Source organism: Strigops habroptila, chromosome 5 (genome assembly GCF_004027225.2).
Source record: "Strigops habroptila isolate Jane chromosome 5, bStrHab1.2.pri, whole genome shotgun sequence".
Classification (NCBI taxonomy): domain Eukaryota; kingdom Metazoa; phylum Chordata; class Aves; order Psittaciformes; family Psittacidae; genus Strigops; species Strigops habroptila.
The window spans coordinates 33,619,535-33,640,956 of NC_044281.2; the positions used below are offsets into that span (position 1 = coordinate 33,619,535).

The window sequence follows — 21,422 nt, forward strand, 5'->3', positions numbered from 1 at the left end:
AATGAGTCACTACCGATACCTCATGCATTCAGTTCCCCCCTTTCAAGGGAAACACATCTTGCCACATAAACAAAATCACCTAAGACTGTATTAATAATCACACAGCTGGCACATGCAGAATATACGTGAAATGTTAAGTCACTCAAATGGTACATATTTGTAGAGGATTTTCTGGAGGGAGAGAGGAGAGAACAAACAAAAACCAAACAGCAACCAACAAAAAAAAAAAAAAAAAAAAATCACCACAAACCCCCCCACCAAAAAAAACCACCACCTCCCAAAAAACCCATGAGTTGCAACAGAAAAAAATTCCTCAAAAGCTTCTTTCCCTGCTCTGTCAAAGACCTGAAACCAATTTACTGATTCATTTAATGAAACAACGAATTTATTGGAATTATTTCCTTTGTGTAACAATATCTCACCTACATAGTGAGTAGTTTAATGTCTTTGCATTATTTTAATTGTAATACAGCCCTTTTATAAACCCAGACGTGCCAGTGTTTTTTTAGGTTAAAAAATAAAAAAAGGAAACTAATTTGGCTGAGAACAGCAGGGAAGACTTTCAGCCTTGACCTTTCATTCCTTTTATAGACTTCAGGTGGTGAAAAAGGAGCAGAAAGTAGCTCTTTCTAGGAGATACCTCAAAATAGGGAAGTTTTAAAAAAGCCGCAAGATCACCATAACTGGATCCTGTGACCCTCTATGTGCTGTCAGGAGTGCTTCAAAATCCATATCCTGTTCCACAAAACAGACCAGGTTACAAGCACTTGGAACTTGGCTTCAGCTTAGGTCAAAAGGGAAATCCAGAAAAACTTTCTTCTCCTTCAAATAGGAGCTTTGACCACTCCTATTAGAAGCAGCTTGATATTAGAGACATGTGAACAAAGAAATGGCTTGTGTTATGCATTTTAGGACTAAGTTCCTCTCATCTGTTGTCAAGATATATTTTGACATCTCCTCCTATAATACCAGAAAGAAATGATTGCAAGATCAACAACTGATTTGTAATTGAATGCCTAAATGTAATACTATTCTTTAAAAATAGGGCATAACGTAGAGCTGGTTTCTATGGTATGAGGCAGAACATACCTTTACTATTGACAGGTACAAGTTGCATTAACAACCTACCATCCTTTGGCCCTGATGCCATTTGTAAGGATAATTTACCCATCTTGGCCAGCAGTGCCTCATCTTCACACCTTGGTTTCTCCAGGATCCCTTGAACGACTGGCATCTTTCCTTGCCACTTACTGAGACTCTTTGGTCCAATATTTTACATATATTATTTCAAATTAATTTGTCTCCTTTGACCCGTCTACTAGAAAGGGTATGCCAGGTATACAAATGTCCGCAACATTGGCTTTATCAGTGAAGACCAATAAAATGAATTCACTCAGCTCCTTTTTTTACAGCCGTATCACCTTAGTGCCCATTTTATGTGTCAGCCAGCAGTCATAGTGATCCCTGCCTGGATTCCTGCTTTTGACGTATTTAGTAGAATTCTTATGATCAATTTGAGCATCTTTTATGACCTACTTTCAAAGTCGTCTTTAATCCTCTACAGGGCTTTCTTCAATTAGAGACAGAACAACGGAAACCATCTCACCTTCAACAGTTTTCAAGCAGCAGTGAATTTTCCTTGTCTAGGGAAGGATGCTGACTTGAATCATATCCATGGCACTGTTTTGGGGAGGGATTTCATAATATGACAGGCCTCATTTTCCACTGCCTGTCATCCCAGCTAGGCCCCAACGAAGTGGCTGTGGAATTATCACGACAGATGGGCAGTGTTTTATAGTCATTAATATCATCTAGGAAAAGGTGATTATACCAGTTACACATCAGTGAGGTGTGTGATCTGATCCCAGACCGGACCTTTTCAAGAGAACTGCTGATGACAAGTAAGGAGAACACAGGCGAACATACCAGAACGTATCAATAAGGAGAACATAGGCTAATAACTGTCAAAAATACCTAACCATCATAGACTGTCACTTCAAGTATTTGACAAAAAAAAAAATCCCATATCAAGAAAATACATTCACTTTGCATCACTATTTCTTATGATACATTAATATTTATGGCAAATTCAGTATAAAAGCATTCACACAGACTACATTGTTAAACACTGTATTTTGGCAATGCTTAGGCTGTAATTCACCAGCTGGTTTATATTCAATTGCTCCAAATGATATTTTTCACCCATCTGTGGAAGGTGGGTGGATGGCAAATCTCCAGTCACCGCCAAATACTTAAAAAAAAAAAATCATATAATAATAATAACAATAGAAAAACCTTACAGAATTCCATGAATGTGCCCTTGACAGGGATTTGATGTAGGGAGAGAAAGAGTAAGTAGCTGTGATCATTTTAATGTTACCAGGGAGATGATGAACCTGGAGTATGCCATCAACCTCATCTTACTCCTAAAATAAGCTGAGTACTATGGTACTGCCACAGTGCGCTGTAAATGAGAAGCCACCATACATTTATGGGAGCACATGTAAGGAGACATAGCTTTAGCACAGGCCAAACACAAAGCTGCCCAGGTTCACCAACTCATCAGCAACAGGAGCATCCTAGTAAATGCTAGGGACGATGCTGCTGCCTGCCCTGCCGCATGGCCTGTCCTGCCCCTCTCAGGGCTGCTTGCAGTACTAACAGTGCCAGAGCAGCTGGGCTGGATCCTGCCAGCCTCAGACCTCTTGCTCTATGGCAGCAGTGTTTCTGCAGCTGCAGCCCAATCACAGCAAGAAGGTACTCTGCGAGAGGACAGGGCCATATAGCAGCAACCGGCAGCAGGTCCTCTATCCTTGGGCTCACGGGGGGCTGGCTAACATGCTACCAACTGTTGGCAAAAGGAAAGCAAGAAGAGAGATGTCTTCATCTTCTAAAACCTTCCAGGTTAATTTGAAAACTTACTGACCACTTCCAACTTCCCCCTAATTCTCCAATACTTTCCAGCATCTGTACAGCTCTGGTGTGACTGCAGGCATCCTACCACAGTGTTGGGGATGTGTACTCTTCTGCCCTGCACACACTCAGCAATACATGTGATCTGGAGATGAACCAGCCTGTGCACATGCTATTTAAAACTCTTCCATGGTCCAGACCTGTCCCTGGGCCCAACTGGGCCATCTCTGCTCTTGGCCATTTAAAAGAAGTTGCAAAACATGTTAGAAGCAAACAAAAACAGCTAAAATACATAGAGAGGGAAATGTTAGGTCATGGTGAGTGCCATCATAAATTTTAGTAAGCTCTTCTATGGAAAACTTATATCACTGAAGTAATTTAAGATATGGTATATTATATCAGCTAATGATCTAAGTTCAAATATTTCAGAACTGATGTTCATTCCAGCTTTACTCTGGTGCCTAACACTAGTGTTTCCAATCCATGCTAATGCAAATGAAAGGACATTATAATATTTTAAATGGATCCTTAACTTTCTTTGGAAAAATAACCATATTGTTGCCTTTTAAGAATAATATTTTTCAAGTTTGAAAAGGAAGCGATTATAATCATCTTGGAGAAAAGTTTCTTGTCTTTTCTTCTGTCCTCTTAAAGTAACTGACAATTCAGAGAACTTGAGCTATGCCAATTCCACTAGAAGAAAAAACTTTCTGCATTATTTCAGATCAAAGATAATGGAAAAATAAATACATTTACAGGAAGTCTGAGGAAAACAGAAAGAGAGAAGTGTGGCACTTCTATTTGTAAATTTTGCTAATGCTTTAAGAAAACATAGTCATTAAAGTATCATATTCTCACCTGCTGGAGAACACACAGTTCAAAAGGATAGCCATTTGAAGAGGAAGCTCAGCCTATAGTAAATAAACCAACTTTACAAACAAGTAAGCCACTGACTGTCTCTCCTTCCATCTAATGATTATTGAAAATCAAGAGTTGAGGTCTTAGGATGAGGAATTATTGAGATGATAGACAACCTCTTAGATCTAGAGGTAAATACCACACACCTGCACTCACACTGTTAAATGCCTCTGGAGAATGGGACACTGAATAAGCAAATTCTCCCAACTTATCACCAAAATGCTTTGGCAATGAGTGGGATCGCCCTGAAATAGCATCAACTGTTTCTTGGTAAGTGCCTCTCCAAGCTGGAGATCCCCACAGGATCAGTGCCCACAGGATCAGTGCCATGTGACATGTTGGTCAGCATGTCCAACGGGCCACAGCCTGATGGGAGACAGCATGTCAAATGAAGCCTCGCAGCCCCCCACTTTCCTGTATTGCGCCAAGAGCTACAGCACTGACAAACCTGCTAATCAACCAGTGCTCCCTGCACATCCACAGAGAGAGCAGACAGCTAACAATGGCCAAAAGAGAGCCACTGCTATTAGAAATAATTTCTTTTCCCTGATAAAGCATTACTATTATCAGCATCCTTTGTTTCACCCTTGCAGACATCCTAAGGACTGGTAAATTTAAGAACTGAGGGAAGAGGGAAAGAGAATATGTCTGCCTACCCATGAACCCTGCTCTGTCTCAGTCTGAATGCTGATGGGCAGAAGGGAGGAGAAGCAAAGCCCAGACTTAGTGCTTTCTGCCTAAAATGAAAACACCCTGCCCCATACACAGTGTTACTGAATATTAAGGGTGCTTGCACCCTGCCTCTGGGCCTGCTCTTGTCCCTCCAGGACAGGAAACTATTCTATCTAGTTTATTGATGGATTTACTGGATTTATGAAATCAGCTGAGGCAGAGAAGGAGAATAATCCAACCCTTCAGCATTTAATAGCCTTTGAAATGAGTCATATAGAAAAGAAACTTAGCAAATATCAACCTGTTCGATTCCTTCACTCTAAGGAAATTAATGCTTTTATGTGTCACATTAGAACAGTGATGTATAAAAGCATCTCCCTGCTTTTTAGTCTGAGAGTTCAGGTTAAAATAAGATAGGCATATTTTATGTGAACATAAACAAATCTCTGCGGTATCTGTTATGGCAATATTTGTGTCTTGAGGCATATGACATTTTCAATTCAGAACTTCCTTTATGGGGAACAAGCAAGCAACAGTAAGATAGAACAAGATATGCCCTGGGTCTGTATAATGCCATGAGTGAGCAGTGAAGAGAGACACCAATCTCTCTAATCCAAGAAGAGAATTTATTTTCTTATGACCCATGTCCACTTGTGTTTGCAGTAGACCTGAGACACCATAAAATCTAAAATTTTGCAGAAGAAAGCACCAGAAAGTAACTCTTGCTCATTCCTCCTAAATTATTGGAAATTTGTTTTTATGTCTAATTATCTGTTTTAATATCTTACACTGATTTTATTTATTGTAATATTTTATCTCAACCTTTAAGAAATCCTTTGCAAGAATTTTAAATGGAAGTTTTAGGTGGAAGCTTTGGTGATTATTTGCATTGGGGCTTCTCAAAAGAAACAATAAATGATTTCTCCCAGAGCCTTAACTGGCTAGACAGAGGCTGAGCATGCTCCCTTATATTGGTCATGAGATGTGCCTTACTAGTTAGCATTGTAATTTTCAACAGTGAGCTGCACAACAATGTCACAAATGCACAGGAAATAATTAATTGTAAGGAGAAGATTAAGTCTGAATTCCTTTAAAAGGACACATTGTGGTTTTCTCCTAATGAAAGGGAGGCATCTATTAATAGACATACGTGTTCTCTGGCTGATTATGGAAACAAAGCTGTCTTTTCCATGGTTTGAAAGGAATGGTATTCTGTTCCCCACAACTCTTTTTTTCTGCTGCTTCTGATGGTCTGTTGTCTTGATCTACACATAGAAATATTATCTGCTCTGTGTTTACGTCCAGTATTGTTCATTGCCTTGTAGTGTGTAAACATATTCTATGCTAGCATGCAGATACCCTTGTTTATGGAAGATGCTTTATAATGTGTCTCACTTTGAATAATTGCAAAGCTTGGATTTGGCCTCCAGCATGTTGCTGATTGTGAAAATCTAGCCTGGGCTCATCTATTGTTTGACATGATCACACAAACAACTTTGTGCTCTACCCTCTCACTATCATCCTGGCATAATCCCTCTGAAAATAGCTCTTGTTTCAAGTGTCACAGGTGTTATTTGACTTTCCTTACTTTCGCTTTTCACTCCAACTCTCCTTTCTTCCCACCTTACAACCAAAGTACCTTTTAGACTACATTGTACTGTTCATAGATTATTTATGTAGGATGTAGAAACCTTGAGAACTCATTTTTAAACAAACCATAATTGATAGCTGAACACTTTTAAGCTGTAATATGAGGAAAAAAATCAAATGTTCTTGGAAGATGGCATTTCACTCAGTCAATATTTAATGTTTAATTCTTTTCTGAGCACAAAAAGAAAGTTGGCTTAAAACACTTTTTTTTTTTTTTTAAAATCTCTTGCTTCTTGTGTTAAAACTATTATAGCAGTCTTGTATCACATTTTTAAGCTTTTCTCCAAAAACATGACTAGGATGATTTAGTAAAAAGCTAACTTTAAATTCTCAAGCAATTACATTACTCCAAAACCTTAGAATTAACAAAAAACCAAACATCTAATTCAAAAGCTGTAACATCGTATTTCAACTTTTGGTTAAGCTTACCTCATTTAAGCTGTTAAATTGCTCAGTTGCTTCTTTTGGTGAAATGCATGTGTTCTGATCTATTCTACAAAACAAAACAAGAATTTTCACTCAATAGATTGCTTACTTGTGCTGAAAATATGTAAAACCTTTCATCATGTCTGTACGTAAATTACGAGTTATGGGATAAAGTTGTTTTATTCAAAAAATAACATTTCTATCAAAGTTACATCTGTATTTTATGCCTCATTCAAAACAAAGGGACTTTACTGGAATCCTAAATAACATATTTAAACTGTGAATAAGGTCCTGGAAACTATGACATTAAAATCTGGCTCACTCTGCCACAGAGAAAAAGTTCTACAGAAGTATGATCAGCTCCCAATATCTTTGTGAGCTAATGGAATTAAAGCCAAGAGAAAGCTCTAGCATATGTTTTGATCTAAGCACAGTTTGTCCCACATGCTTTAAGTCAGGAACAAGAGTTTTCCTGTATCAGAGCCATAGAGAATACATCTTTCCATATTTAAATTTGTATTATTTCAGGCTCCCAATCTTCAACTTTCTGCTTAAGTTCTGTTCTGCAAATTTCACAAAGACCAAAGGATTCTTACGTGGAGCTGGAAATCCTTTGAATAAGAAAGATTTTCTAGTGTGTGTCACTTTGCAGCCACCAGATATGTCTGTACCTTTGGTTTTCCCTAACTGTATCACTGCTTCTCCACATGATAAAAGGAAAGGAAGGTCCTGGACTGGCAAGGGGAAAATCTTCTCCCTCAGACTACAGCTAAAAAGACAACTGTGCCCCATCCAGGCAGATGCGGTCATGACCTAAGACTCCACACACCTACCAGCTTCAGGATTAGTTAGTTACAAATTTGCTCTACCAAGGAATGAAATTAAAGCCTAAAAAATCCTTCCCATGGATTAGGTGAGAAACCTGAATAGGCTCATACCACAGCACTGTCCTTCTCCAGAGCAAACAGAGGATTTCCACAGTCATCTTCAAAGCCTGACATGGGTATATCACAAGTTGATTTGCAACACAGCTGAAGAAAGAAAACTATTGCTGCCTCAGAGAATGAGATTTCTCATTGCTGAAAAGGTATCAGTGTTTGCTGGCCGCTGAGAGACTCACATGGTCAAAATTAACACAAAATCCAGATTCCTTTGGGCAAATTTATTAATATTTTTCAGCCTATTGTGCTCAGAGTCTTCTAAGCAAAACCAAATAGTTTTAAAAGTCTAGAGACCTCAAAAACAGTGCAGACAGATGCACAGGCCTTTGTTGCAGTTCTTCATACTTATGAGACATTTAAAGACTGAAATGATGAATATGCCACTTTCTTTACCAAAATAGACATATTAGATATCTACATCAGGGTAAACACTTACCTCCAAACAGGATACAAGGTGTGCAATTCACACAGGAACAAAAATGAATCATTTTGGTGGTATACATCTAGCACCAGAATGGGAGGTCTCACAGACCAGCCAGCTTTACCTCTCTCAAGATGCACAGGTACATGATAAGAAGTGAGTGATTCCTGGAGATTCTTTAGCAGCAAGGTGCCTTGAATGACTGTTGCACAAGCACCTATCTACATCTCTATGTAGCTCTCTACAAATATATGCTTTCTGCCTTTTCACCTGAAAATGAATAGCAAATGTTTCCATAATGTGAAGAGAACAGAAAGAAAAAGGAATTATAGAAGCAAAAATGTTAATGCCAAACAACCAACTTCTAGCTTTTAGGGACAGTATGAGGCTGCACAAGAGAGTTAAAGAAAACTAAGAAAAATCATGGGGAGAGCAAAAGGACTAATTTAATAGGAAAAAATGAAATATTCATAGTTTAGTTTAATAACATGTAAGAAAGGACCAGCAATGCTACAAACAGCTGGAGAATTAATTCAGTAGTGAAGAAAAAAAAATTAGAGTGATTTATTGCACTGACCTAGAGCTAGACATAAAGGAAAAGAAGAAAAGGACTCATGCCAGATTTGTACACTTCTGGTATTCATTTGGAAGACTCCTTTCAGGGTCATAACACACAGCAAATGTGAACTCTCCTTAAAAAGAGAAAACAAAAAACTACACACTAGCAGCAGTTCTTACATGTGCTATATGATGTTCTACATAATGCACAGCTGTATCACTCATGCAAGTCTTGAGATTAAAATGTTTATAGCACCCCTGAAGTACCACCTCTCTCTCATTCAGGCTGATGTTCTTGTCTGATTTTTTTAGAATAAGTGTTTTAGTGGAAGTCTTGCATTTTGCTGCTTCTTTTAACTAAAAATACTGGAGTAAGATGCTTTTCGGTTTGAATTTTTTTGGATCTTGGAGGTATTGAAATCATTCAGGTGAATAACCATTTTTGGGTGAAGACCATTTACACAACAGTATGCCAAGCTGACCTTACTCTATATAGAAAGTTTTGGGGTCTGCTTTTTTGTTTTCACCAAGATTAACTGCTCTGCTAGGCAAATGCAGGTTATCTGATTGTCACCAGGCAACAAGGGGCTTGCAATTTAATAACTATGGTTGGATCCTATTCTCATTAAAAGTCAATCACAAAATATCCATTAACTTCAAAAGCAGCAGGAACAAGCCCTAATTTTCCATCTGTGCTGAGTACATTAAAAGTATTTTAAGCCTTAGCTGAAATTTTGAATAATTGCAGGCAACCCATATTTTGTATAATTTTCATAATGTAAAATAATGAAAATGGAATGCTTTCCATGGCTACTACTCAAATATATGCTATACCTTATCCTTTATAAAATATGAAAGGCCTGATCTCTCACCCTCCCTACAGACTCTGGTTTTGGCAGAATTACCCTGTTCTAAATGGCACAGATGAGAAAGATGCAGCCCAGTAACATGTACATTTGAAGCTTGTGGACATCACAAAAAAAATCCAAATATTAATTATCATAACAGAGCTCCTACCAGACAGCAAGGGGAAGATCAATTTGCATGAACAGTGTGCTGTTTAAAAAACCCACCAGAACATGTAAATTATTGAATTATGCATATCACTTCTAAACTTGCATAAAATTCAAATAAAACCACATAATTTAAAAAACTAAAAAAAATGTTTAAACGTAATCTAAGAAAATTCCCTTCTTATTTCCCAAACTCATAAAGGAGAATTACATTCTGTAATTTGCAAGCCTCAATTCAGTCCAGCCCTGGATTACACTCAGCCTATCCTCAGAGACTTATGTGTACGCACCACAACGCCACACTTGCTCTGTGTCTTGGCCCAATTAACGCATTACTGGCGCCAAGATAAATTCTGGCAAGCAAACCACACATTATGCTGTGGGATGAACCCCCTTTTTCCAGATTCACTTTCAGACTATCCTGACCCAATACCCCTTCCCTGTCTCCAGTCTAGTAATCCCACCATGGGGCTGACCCACCAGGTTAACAGCTCAGAAAGGGCAGTCTCAGTACCGCATCAGAGGACTGATCCAGCCTATCTAGAGGTTACATTACATGATTTTACAGAAGGACAGAACCTGCAACCAACACACCTCAGTGCCAGGAAAACAAAAAAGTCCTTTCTGAGACCTCCACAAATGCCAAAAAGTGTTATGAAATTCATAGTCACCACCTTAATACAGGGCTGCACGTGAATGCTTCAAAATTAGGCCTATGACTCCTTACAAAGCAATACAGAACTGCAACAGCCCTCTGGATGAGCATAAAGTTCAATGAAAGAAATAACACCATTAAGGGCCCAAGGCTGTTTGGATACATCCTAAGATGACTCCTTGGTCAGTCCCTGAATGCTGGAATAAGCAGCCAGCCAGAGAGCCAGCATACCAGGGCATGTCTCATCACTCAGTATTTGCATAAAGGCTGCCTGTGGACAGCCAGACAGCCACGCTTGTTTTTCATATTATGAGCGCCTCTAGCACTCACCAGGCACAGTCCTTACTTGGGCTACAGGAAGATGCCTTTTTTCTTTTTTTTTTTTTTTTTTTGCCTCTCTGCCCTTTTTTTCTTTTTTTTTCTTTTTTTTCCTTAAGTGTATTGCAACCCAAGAGCTTGCTCAGGGATTTTCCATGCCTTGATACAAGAATTATCACTGGAACCAATATTTTAATATCGAGATTCCTGAAGAAACTGTTCTTAGAAACTGGTCAGTCATTTCCCAGTAAATCAGTGTTTCGTCAGCAAATCCTGGTTTGCTGACAGAGAGCTATTCGCAGACACATACTGGTTGTGATGAATTTTTGCCAGGTCTGAGGCAGGACTCAGAGGGAATCCAGCCAAGTTTTCCCCCTGCTCACCTGGCTGCCTGTGCAGGAACACAGCCTCACAAGCTCTGCCCCACCGTGCAGGTCCGCCATATGGCATGAGGACATCAGCAGTTCTGCAGCTTCCCTGCTCCCTCCCACACATCCCTGAGTTGTAGCTGCTCAGCAGAAAGCATGGAAACTACAAGAGTCCCTACCTGAACTGCACTCTCAAAAGCTACTTGCCTTGAAAGCTTAAATACTGAAACCCTCACTAGAGCTTGGTCTCCCACAGGGGAGTACAGAAACCACGAGAGACTCTGGCTGAGCCCAAGATCCAGGACAGCCCAAGGCTCCCGGCATTTCCAGTTTTCCTGAAGAACAGTCATAGGTCTAACAACAACTGCCACCCTACAGCCTCTGCAGAAATTAGGCACCAACCGAGGGACTAGCTGATTCCTACTAAATGAAACCACTCCACTCCCATTTTTGGGGAATGGGGAAGAGGGGGAACTTTCTGGGACTTTGGCACAAAACTTAACTCCAAAGTGTAATTCCCACACTGACTTGGAATGCAACCTTCTTTGAAACACTGGCATTCCCATTGCCCAAGCGTCCCATGTTTCAGCCCTCTCTCTGTGTACAGGCGTCCGAAGAAAACATCATCCTCTATTCAGGTAACTGCGTACACAGCTCTGCAATCCACAGCTCTGCAATCTACAATTGCTGGTTGCCTTTGAGAAGGCAGTCGGTAAAAGCAGCTTTTTGTAATCATCTGTATTGTTCCACACTGGCTTTCCTATTCTCTGTTAAAAAAAGGCAATTCTTTTTATTTGTTCCTGGGGCCTGCATATAACTTTTACCTCCCAAAGGTGTAGATTATATTACAGTCATATCCAAACCCAACTATACAGGATGTGTAGAGCAGTATTCAGTGTAATCACTTGCAATAGTATTAGAAATTCATGTTCTTGTAATAAAATGTAAAGGTTTCCTTCCTGCAGATGGCATTTCATATTCTAAATTGATGCTGATGTTCATAAATCATGCATGATAACATACCTCTTGAAATTAAAATTCTTGATTCACAGATCATGTATAGTTTAGACAAAAAGACAGTATTCCCTCATTTTTCTGACTATAATTTTTTCACCACGTCTATTTTTCCATTTCCCTCAAATCCTACCAAAATTTTTCTTTCACTGTTTCAGTGGTTGTCATATAATGAAAGTAAACACACACACCCCCCAAAAAAACCCCCACAATCAACACATATACTTATAAGTTGTATTTCTATAGATTGTTTCTCTTATAGTGCCTGTTTTTTCTGTCACATATCTGTTTATGAATATCCCTTGTTAGGTTACCCTGAATTTAGAACACTTTGCTCAACAGGGACTATACGGGAAAGTTTTTCATATCTCAGCAGTTTTTGATCCATATTTAGACATATTAAAACTATCCTGGTTTTAGCTGCTCCACACTCACTAGAACAGACTTTTTTTAAATCTCTGTACAGTTCAGAGGCATTTAGAACCTGAAACTCCAGTAAGACTAATGACAGAGCTACAGAAGTCTGCAGAAACTAAATAAGAGCAGAAGTAACAACAAGCCACACTAGAAACAATTGACCTTGCTTCTTAGTATGAGACAAATAAATCCTTCTTCTCCTACCCTCCACACATACATCTGTGACTGTATCAAGTGGCACCCTTGCAGCAGTGTGGCCATCTCCTGTTCTCCAAAAAATCAGATAGCTTTTGGTCTATGACTTAGGGATCCCATGCAGATGTAGTATTCCAAAGCATTGTCAATTTTAGCAGTAACCTAGCAAAAACAGGGTGGAAGACGGTAAAACTCAAGTTTTGTGAGGCTAGCAGATGTGTTCTGTCAAAATCTAGCTATGATTGTTCTCTGCTGCCAAGGCTGAATATTTAACCTTTGCCATGTCCTAGAGCAGAGAAGGCAGAAAACAAGTCGTCATACTCTGGCAGCTATGTTTCACAGCCTGTTCTATGAGCCAGTTCTGTTCTCCTGATGTAGCAGCCAGAGATACACATGAGCTGAGATATGGGCATGTAATTGCTCTGGACCTATCAAAGCTGATTGACAGCAGAGGGTTGGGGCAAGCTGCTGGTGATCCTTAAAAGGAGCCACCAGACACAGTGACCCTCAAACTGAAAGTGGTAACTTCAACATATGTGATTCAAAGTTCCCTGCCCCAGCAGGGTGGTGGGAATGTTTTTTCCAAGGACAGTTAAGGCAGTTAAAGTAAACAAAGAGTGTGTGCAAGGCCAAGGACCATGTCACACAGCACCAATGCTTTTTTACTCCAAGTTTCTTATTTAAGAGTAAAATCTCCTCTGTTTTGTTGTAATATAAACAAATTAAGACACGGGCAGAGTTGAGATTTGATCATTATGCCTTCACAGCTCTTAGCATGGTAACTCCAGGTACCATTATTTAACAGATTTAGCACCTGTGGACAGCAGGCTTCCTAAGGAGCTACCCTGGTGTTAAATGGGAATGAATGGCATCATGAACAATGGTTTAGTACCAGGCAATCTAAAAAGGCCAAACTGTTGAAATGGATAGGGAAACTTTGCTGTGGTTTGTTTTATTCAGGCATACTCCTTATCTTTAAAGTCCATATTGATTTAATCATGTTCCTTTCATAAATCAAAATTAACCAATGTTATTTCATTATCTACCCATACACAGACCTCCTACCAGCAAAGCCACTAGGTACGTCTAACTCTCTGATACCAAACTCACTATGCCTCTCTCTACAAGAAATCTGTGTGATTTTTTCCTAGCATAAAGAATGCCAGAAGAAGAGAAGGCAGGTTTCCTCGGCTGGGACTAATTAGAAACACTCAGAGATGCAGTGTTTCAACTGCACATACAAGCACTGTAGGGTGGAAAGCAGTTCTTTGTGAAAGCTAATTAAATGCTTGGCCATTCTGCTAAAAATTCCTCTGGGAGCACAAATTAATATCATTTACAACATTGTCTACTAAAAGCTGTAGTGAAGGCAACCAGTTCATTTCACATAAAGCACTAAACTGCCACTGGATGGCAACTGTCACTCCTCACCTAGTCTTGACTTGAAATAGGCCTTGGAGGCAACTAGTTCTGCATGTCAACTAGTTGTGCCCTTAGCCACTGAGCATCCCTGGGATGTACAGCTGCTGCTCCAGGGCCTCCAGAGCGAGCCAGAGCCCCTGCTACACTGCACCAAGGCTGTCATGCACCTCAAGATAGAGAACAAAGAGCAGAGACCTGGCCCGCCTGCCTGAAACTCTATGTGCACAGCAAAGCAGGGTCAAACCAGCACCTGAGCATGGGAAATGGGTAAAGTAGTGCCCCAAAAACTGATCCTGTGAAGAGCATGAGCTCATTTACACAGTCCAAGCCTGCCAGTAAGCGCTAAATTTTATCTTTAGGACACACCTTCACTGGTAGATCGGGTCAGTTGGTTGAGTTGAAACACCATTTTTAGCCTTTTGCACAGCCATGAAAGATTAGAGGAGTAACTGTGACTACCAGTAATCAGTAGAGCTGAGTCACTTCACCATCAGCTGAGTTACCTGCCATCAAGACTCAGCTAATGCCTTACCTGCACCCTTCAACTGGGACAAGCACAGTTGCCATAGCACCTAGAGTCTAAACTATACATAAATGCATACCCCTGCTAAAGTCAGGCCTGCTGGTTCCCATTTCTCAGTGAGAATACAGCTCTGAAAAGCAGGTCAGCACTGGGGGGGAAAGAAAAGAGGTGCCAAGATGTTTTTGAAACTTGGCACAGAGGAATTGAAGTTTCTGAACTGAGGATGTTCTTCCTGCTTAAAATGTAAGCAGTTTAAAGAATGATGAAATTTGCATTCTTATTTTCATCCCTTTCACTTTCTCCAAACAGTTCTAGTCATATAAATACAGATTACAACTGCCAATGAGGGCCAGGAGTCTGAATATTTTATACAAAAGGCAGCAAATTAATTAGCCTTTCCTACAGTTAATCAGAAGTTAAAGGTGCTGTCTTATGCCAAGGCTTACCTTGGTTGAAATCTCACAACTGCTTCCTGGCATCTTAAAGCTACATTCTGTGCATAGTCATTAGCTGAGGATGCAGCCTTCCCCTGCCACTCTGGGAGGCCTGGCAACGCACTTTCCAGCTCCTGCACAAAGAAAAAAAATGTTGAATGTCCTGTCAGTACTAATCAGGCTTAGCTGAATATTTTGCTTAAAGAAAAAAAGAACTCCATGAGACCAGATGCTGATTGTGTTTCTCTGTTATTTTTTTGTAATTATCTAGAAACAACTGGAAAACACAGACTAGAAAAGGTTCTAAACAAAGTAGTATCTTCTTTCACTGTAAAACATTTTTTGAAACCAAAGCAGACTGTAATCCATTTTCTGTTTATTAGTTAGATAAGAGATGTCAGCCTCTGAGCTAAGGGGTGCTATACACAGAATTCAATATTATTTTGCTTATGTAACTCTCACATTTAATTTGAAATTATTTACTCACATGTCAATAATATTTTATTACTTGGGCATCGTCAGAAAAATTTTGGCTGACAAATGCAAATGCAATTCACTTAAGATTTGTAAGGTTTAACCAGTTTCCTTTTTCCTTTTGCTCTTTCCCTTCCCTAACATATGCATAGCTTTATGAATAGAGCATTACTGCAGAAGGAGTGAAAGGCAGGGAGGAAAAAAAAAATCACGTTAGCCAACCTGTCACACAGAAAATAAAAAAGCCAATTTATTCCAACAAATTGAGGGAGTAGGAAATAGAAAACTATGCATTCTACTTGAAGCTTTTGAAAACCAGTTGTAGGGCTGTGACAAGACACGTTCAGCTCATCTTAATTTCCTTACCTATAAAGTGGGTTATAATATTTCCCTTGCATTGCAAAGGGGTAAGTTAATGAAGTTCTTTGAAAATGCTATAATCAAAGTGTGACTTTTTCCTACTTCTTTATTAGCTTTTATCATCCAATATTTTATTCTAATAGTTTACAAAATTAAAATACAACATGCTTTGCGAAACAATAGTGTTCACTTCCGCTGGTAAAGCAATACATCTGGTTTTGCTTAGCTGGAAGAATGGAGGTCAGAAGTTTGGATAGGACTGTTTGAATGGGAACATGGAGGGCTAAGGTCATTCTACATTTAGATGAGCTTAGCTTCAGAAGCTGACCGCAAAAGCTGTTAATACAGTTACAAGGAAAACTTTGGGTGCTATGTAAATGAGTGAAACAAGAGCATTTGAAGTTAAGCAACTGTATGTTATGGCTGAAGATTCTCAGTATTGTACAATTGAAGTTAATCAGTCAAAGAAAGTCAGTCCAGCTAAGGTGCAAAACCAAACCTGCATTACAGTAGTAAACTTACTTCAGCAGAAGCATCTTCTGCAACAAATAACTCTTTCCAATATCAGAAGAGAGGACATGGCAATTCAAGATGCTTTCTGCTAGATGAAAGGGAAGGCTGAGGACAAGAATATATGCTGGTCATTAGCACTCACTTGCAGGCTTGATGTTTGAGGACATAGGTGGGTTTTGGTTGTTTTTTTCTTTTATTCTTTTCTTTATTTTTTCCCCTTTGTTGTTGTTCATCAGCAATGTTATTAAGGTATAAAGAGTAATTTCTAGGGAAACACCCTTGACGAAGTCTCTGTTTCTCAAGAGCAATGAAATCCATTCCTCATGTGTCAAAGGCATCCAACAGTGTAGTGCTGTCTTATATTGTATTTTTATTTCTTCTTAACTATGGAATGAAGCTTCTACAATGAGGCTGCATCTGGTAAGGAGTCTGTGAGGAGGGAAATCTCCAGGCATTGCTAACAAGTCTCAGTGCTGCATAATCACTGATACTTGCCATACCTGCTTTATAGACTAAATAGTATGTGGGTTTGGAAACAGCCAAAAATTAAAGCTTCTGTTTCACAAGGTAATTTTTTTTTAATCTATTTCCCTCAAAAAAACCCACAGCTTGTCATACCCCATGTCTGTCAGAGCATCTGAATTATAGTACAGGCATACAAACTTTTGCTGTGTTTATGGAGCAGCTTCATCTGCTCTTGAACTCCAGAAAGTGCCTTGCATCCTTTATATGCTTTATCTAAAACACAAACACTTCCACCTCTCTTCAAATGCAAGCATCATGCAAATATTGTATCAGCATTTTGGGCTCCAGCCCTGGCATACCTCGTGATGCTGTGTCAGTATAGAAAATAGCCAGGACTGAGCAGAAGCTCCTCCTACCCCTCCTGAAAATGCCAGTCCATACAAGAAAATAAGCAGGTACATTTAATGGACAGTGAGTTGGACAGATTTAATCCATGACGGAGGTATTGTTTAGACATAAACAGAGTGTACCTAAAAACTGAAGTGGAACTTGCAGGCTGCCTGACATGTTTATGCGTTTATGTAACTAATGTGTTACCATCAGTTCTGTGGTTTTTAATTTGAAATCCATGCAATTTGCACACATAATTTATACTCAAAATACAAAATTTCACACAGCAGTTTTCAACATTCCCATCTTGGCATTGATTGTCAAGCCACTATTTAATTTTTATACTCATTTAGCTTAATAATAAAACTGAATTTTTACTATCTCTACCTACTAGCTAGCATGTTTACTGTCATTTTGTAAGTATGTCTAAGTATCAATAAGGAATTTGAGGATGACTCATTTAATAATCTATATTCATGACTGTGCATCAAAGGTGAGCAACAGGAGAAAGAATTAGGCAAGGAAAGCAGACTTTCCATTCCTAACCATCTGTTCTTACACTGACTCTCTGGAGTACGTTCTGAGCATATGCCTCCTCACCTCCTGAAGTCAAATAAATCCTAATTGATTTGATTTTCTATAGATTAACACTGCAGAATTGCTAAAGAAGCTCATAAAGCCATAGCAAAGATGAAACCAAGTAGCTGGCGTACAGCGGTGTAATCACATTCCAGCAGCCTGCCTCTCTTTCCATACTTTAGAAAGGATCCAACTGCCCCCATAGCCAGCTCCTGCCCCCAAATAAATAACTGTATGCAATATCTGAGGTACAGCTTTACTCTAGTGACATTTTATCAGCTTATAAGTGGTCAAGTGAAGTCATTTGGTACTGCATTTTTATTAGACTTGGTCCTATTGATTATCTGTAGATGTAATAACCTTTTCTTCATTTAAGACCTAGGTTACATGACCACAATACTACAATTGTGTCCAAAAAAATCAGGGGTGAAGGAATCACACTTCACCAGACTGTGAAGCTCAAAATCCCCAAGACAGCCATCTTTTGTCTACTTGAACACAATGGACTGTTCCCTCCCACTGACCTTTCTACAATGGAAATCCCCTGAATTCTCACTAGTAGAAAGGCACACAAAATTGGTTCCCATCCAAACTGACTTTAATCCTTCCAACACATGCAGCAATCTTATTTGTCTCACTCTGATTTTAAATGGACAATTTTCTGAAAAAGCAATTCATGGGCTTATAACACATAGGAGCAAGCAGTAAACATTTCCTTGGCTTATCAGAGCAACACCTTTAAAAGAGATACTGTCAGTGCAATGTTGTCACTGTTTATTTCTGATACTTCAGAGAAGTCAGATTGGAGAAGTGAGGAGACTATCAAAAAAGCACTCTATCAATAAACTCAGGAAAATGAGGATGAAGTTTAATCACCATGTGCAGTGCATCGTACTACTATTTTTTTTTTCATAAATGCATGTACTCTGATATTGCTGTTTGTCAGCTCAACTTCAGCCGCTTCTATGTACATCATTTGTTTCACTGAGTGACTTGGTGGCAAGGTGTTTCACAAAAGGAAGTTACATGCAGTTGCACAGTGTTTCAAAGCCTAGCCCACTTCTCCAGACAGCAGCAACCTGCCATGTACATATGTAATTGTAGGAACTAATGAATTGTAAATAAATTGGTTCTTTCTTTCTATCTAACAGCTAGTAGAAACAACACAGGAGCACTTTGCTTTCAGCTTCATAATGGAGAGAAGCAATTGCTACCAGTTCACAACTAAGGCTGCTAACATAGACAGCTGCAATAGCGTTTGGGAGGTCATAACATACTGAGGATCCCAATGAGAACCCACATACAGAAACAAATCCTTTGCAGAAGTCTTCTGCAAAGCAGAGCCTAGTTTTCACAGGCATTGTTAACAGAACCAGGAGCCAGATGCTGGCTTCTTTCAGAATAAAAGCCCTTGTGGTAGCTGAAGATGCAGAAAGGCAAGCACTCTGGGTCAAGGAACATGCACATCCTTACTAATGAAAATGAAGGCTATGTGAAATGAAAGGCTTTGTAGATGTGTTCTCCAAAACAGCTCCCTTCTGCAAACTATTCCAAGAGGCAAACTCTTTCCTCTACAGCAAGCACCACTGAACCCAGGGTGGATATGAGTTACCCATCGAAAAGTCTTTTAGTACTAGGATACAATTCTGTACATGAACGAGTGGAGTTCCTACTATGGAGTGATGTTTGGTTTGTGTTTATGTTGTATATTATACTCTAAGCTCTACATGAGCTCTCATCCCTCAAGGGAGATGAAATGGTACCTAAACATCTTACCTCTTCCAGTATGCCAGAAATGGGAGCAATGAGTTCGGTAGGGGCCCAGGACCATTTTGATCTTTCCTAATTCAAGCCCTTGAGTCATGTGAAAATTATCTGCCTGACACTGTTTTTCCTTCCAGAGGCTGCATATCTAAGTTACACTGGTATTTTATGGCAGTCTAATTATATGCTTAAAAAGTTTCCCATGAAAGAGTATCAACATTTTCAGTTAACCACTTCCAGCCACATATAATAATATAGATCAGTAAATCTGTGCTGTTATCTTTCATTGGGCGAAAGATACATGCATGGCATACGCAGGGAGCAGGCAGACAGGAGACCCAGAAGCAGTTGAAAGAGCAACAGATGATCTATGATACATCCCTGTTGTTCATGACTTCTTCATGACTCCTCTTCCTGATATGCCTCCACTTGCCCTTTATAGGGCAAAATTTCCTATCATTTTTCTTATCTGCTGATAAACATGCACACCTCACCTCCCTGCAGCCTAAATAATATTTCCTAGTAAAGCAATACAGTTGCAGAAGATCTGCAGTTAGTTCTTCACCTCAGGGGTGAACTCCAGAAAACCATGCAAGAAGAGTAGAACAAGAGCTGACATTAATATTCTGAAAGAGACTGTGATAATACCATTTGGATGCCATTTGCTTTTACTTTTTCTTCTAGAATTCAAAAGGATATTCCTCACTTAGAAGGTAAAACATGCCATCCAAAATGATGAATTCCCACTCTAAATTTGAAAAAATGGACCAAAATAATTCCTGTTCTATGATGGGTTCAAAGCATTTTAGAAAGTGTTCTGCAAATTTCTATCCACAAACAAGCAAAGAGGAGAGACAGAAAATAACCAAATAACTATACATCAAAGAAGAGATGTAAATGCAAACATCTGTATTTAGCAATGTCAGGCCTTGTGCCTAATACAGTCCAACAATCTACCAACACGTTAACATCAGCTTTCTTGGTTATGAAAATATTTCCAGCTGAGGGGTTTAACCTGGATCAGAAGTCTAGCCCTCAGATGCACATAAGACATGACATGGGAAGCACCACAGAGAACAGAGGCACTTCCAACAGCTGCTGGGAAGTGGTAGCTCTGGAGTCTACATAGCAATGTACCACTACAGAAAGCAGCAGAAGCTTCTTCATTTCTAGTCTGCTTTTATAGCCTTTAGAAAAGTTACAGTTCTGCTCCCCTCAGCTCAACCTGGGAAGCCTGTGGGAAAGAGCACTCGTACCAGAATCTGCACTGGAATAGATTATTATTTAAAAATTAAAAAAACCCAAAGAAAACCACAAACAAACAAAAACAGAAAGTAAGATAAAGTATGAAAGATCTCTGTTGGCAGCCAAAATACCAGCATAAGAGATCCTCAGTGAAATAAAGAAAACAGAATAAGTCCTGTCAAAAAATGGGAGTAGATTACTGTGGGGTCTCGGTCCCATCATGGATTACCAAGGAGTCCCACTTTGCATTTCAAAAGGTATGTTTGCTCAGACACTCTGCCATAAACTTACACTTGGTAAGCTTAGTTCTTTACCTGACTTTCCTCATGGCTTTTTCCATTTTCTAGCTTTGCAATGGGCTTAGGTTTTCTCAGCTTCAAGTTACCCATTTCAGGCTTTAGAGCGTAGTCAATTACAGCCTGCTGCTCGTGCTGCTGAGTGTCTTGCAGAGGCAGCTGCCTTTCCGCTAAGACAGCAGTGTTGTCTGGATAATTTTCTTTGTTATCATCATCTCTGTAAGAAAATAAAATTGAAATGCATCAGGTAGGACTTCAGACACCTATCAAAATGTTATGAAGGAAAAACAGCAATAAGTTCTTAACTATTCATGGTATTTTAATTTTACCAAGTTGAGTAGTCTACACATCAAACACTGCTTATGTTAGTAACATGAAACTGAGAGGTTACTGTTTATTGTAAAATCACAAGTTAAACTACTGTTAGTATTATTACACATTCAACTGTGGAGCCATTTAAATAAGACTAGTTTTAAAG

At 39.3% G+C, this 21,422-nt stretch overlaps 1 protein-coding gene across 6 annotated transcripts in view; it reads right to left on the reverse strand.

Annotated features, from left to right (window-relative positions):
* The window catches only part of FAM13C (family with sequence similarity 13 member C), a 54,846-nt gene that overhangs the window by 27,040 nt on the left and 6,384 nt on the right, over positions 1-21,422 (reverse strand). For 5 of the 6 annotated variants that reach the window (XM_030487332.1, XM_030487333.1, XM_030487330.1 and 2 more), the window contains 3 exons: positions 20,963-21,161; positions 14,871-14,992; positions 6,583-6,646 (listed from right to left, as the gene is read on the reverse strand). In XM_030487332.1, the coding sequence (XP_030343192.1) occupies positions 6,583-6,646; positions 14,871-14,992; positions 20,963-21,161 (385 nt within the window). The remainder of the gene's footprint in view (positions 1-6,582; positions 6,647-14,870; positions 14,993-20,962; positions 21,162-21,422) is intronic. The other variant, XM_030487335.1, reaches the window with a different exon arrangement.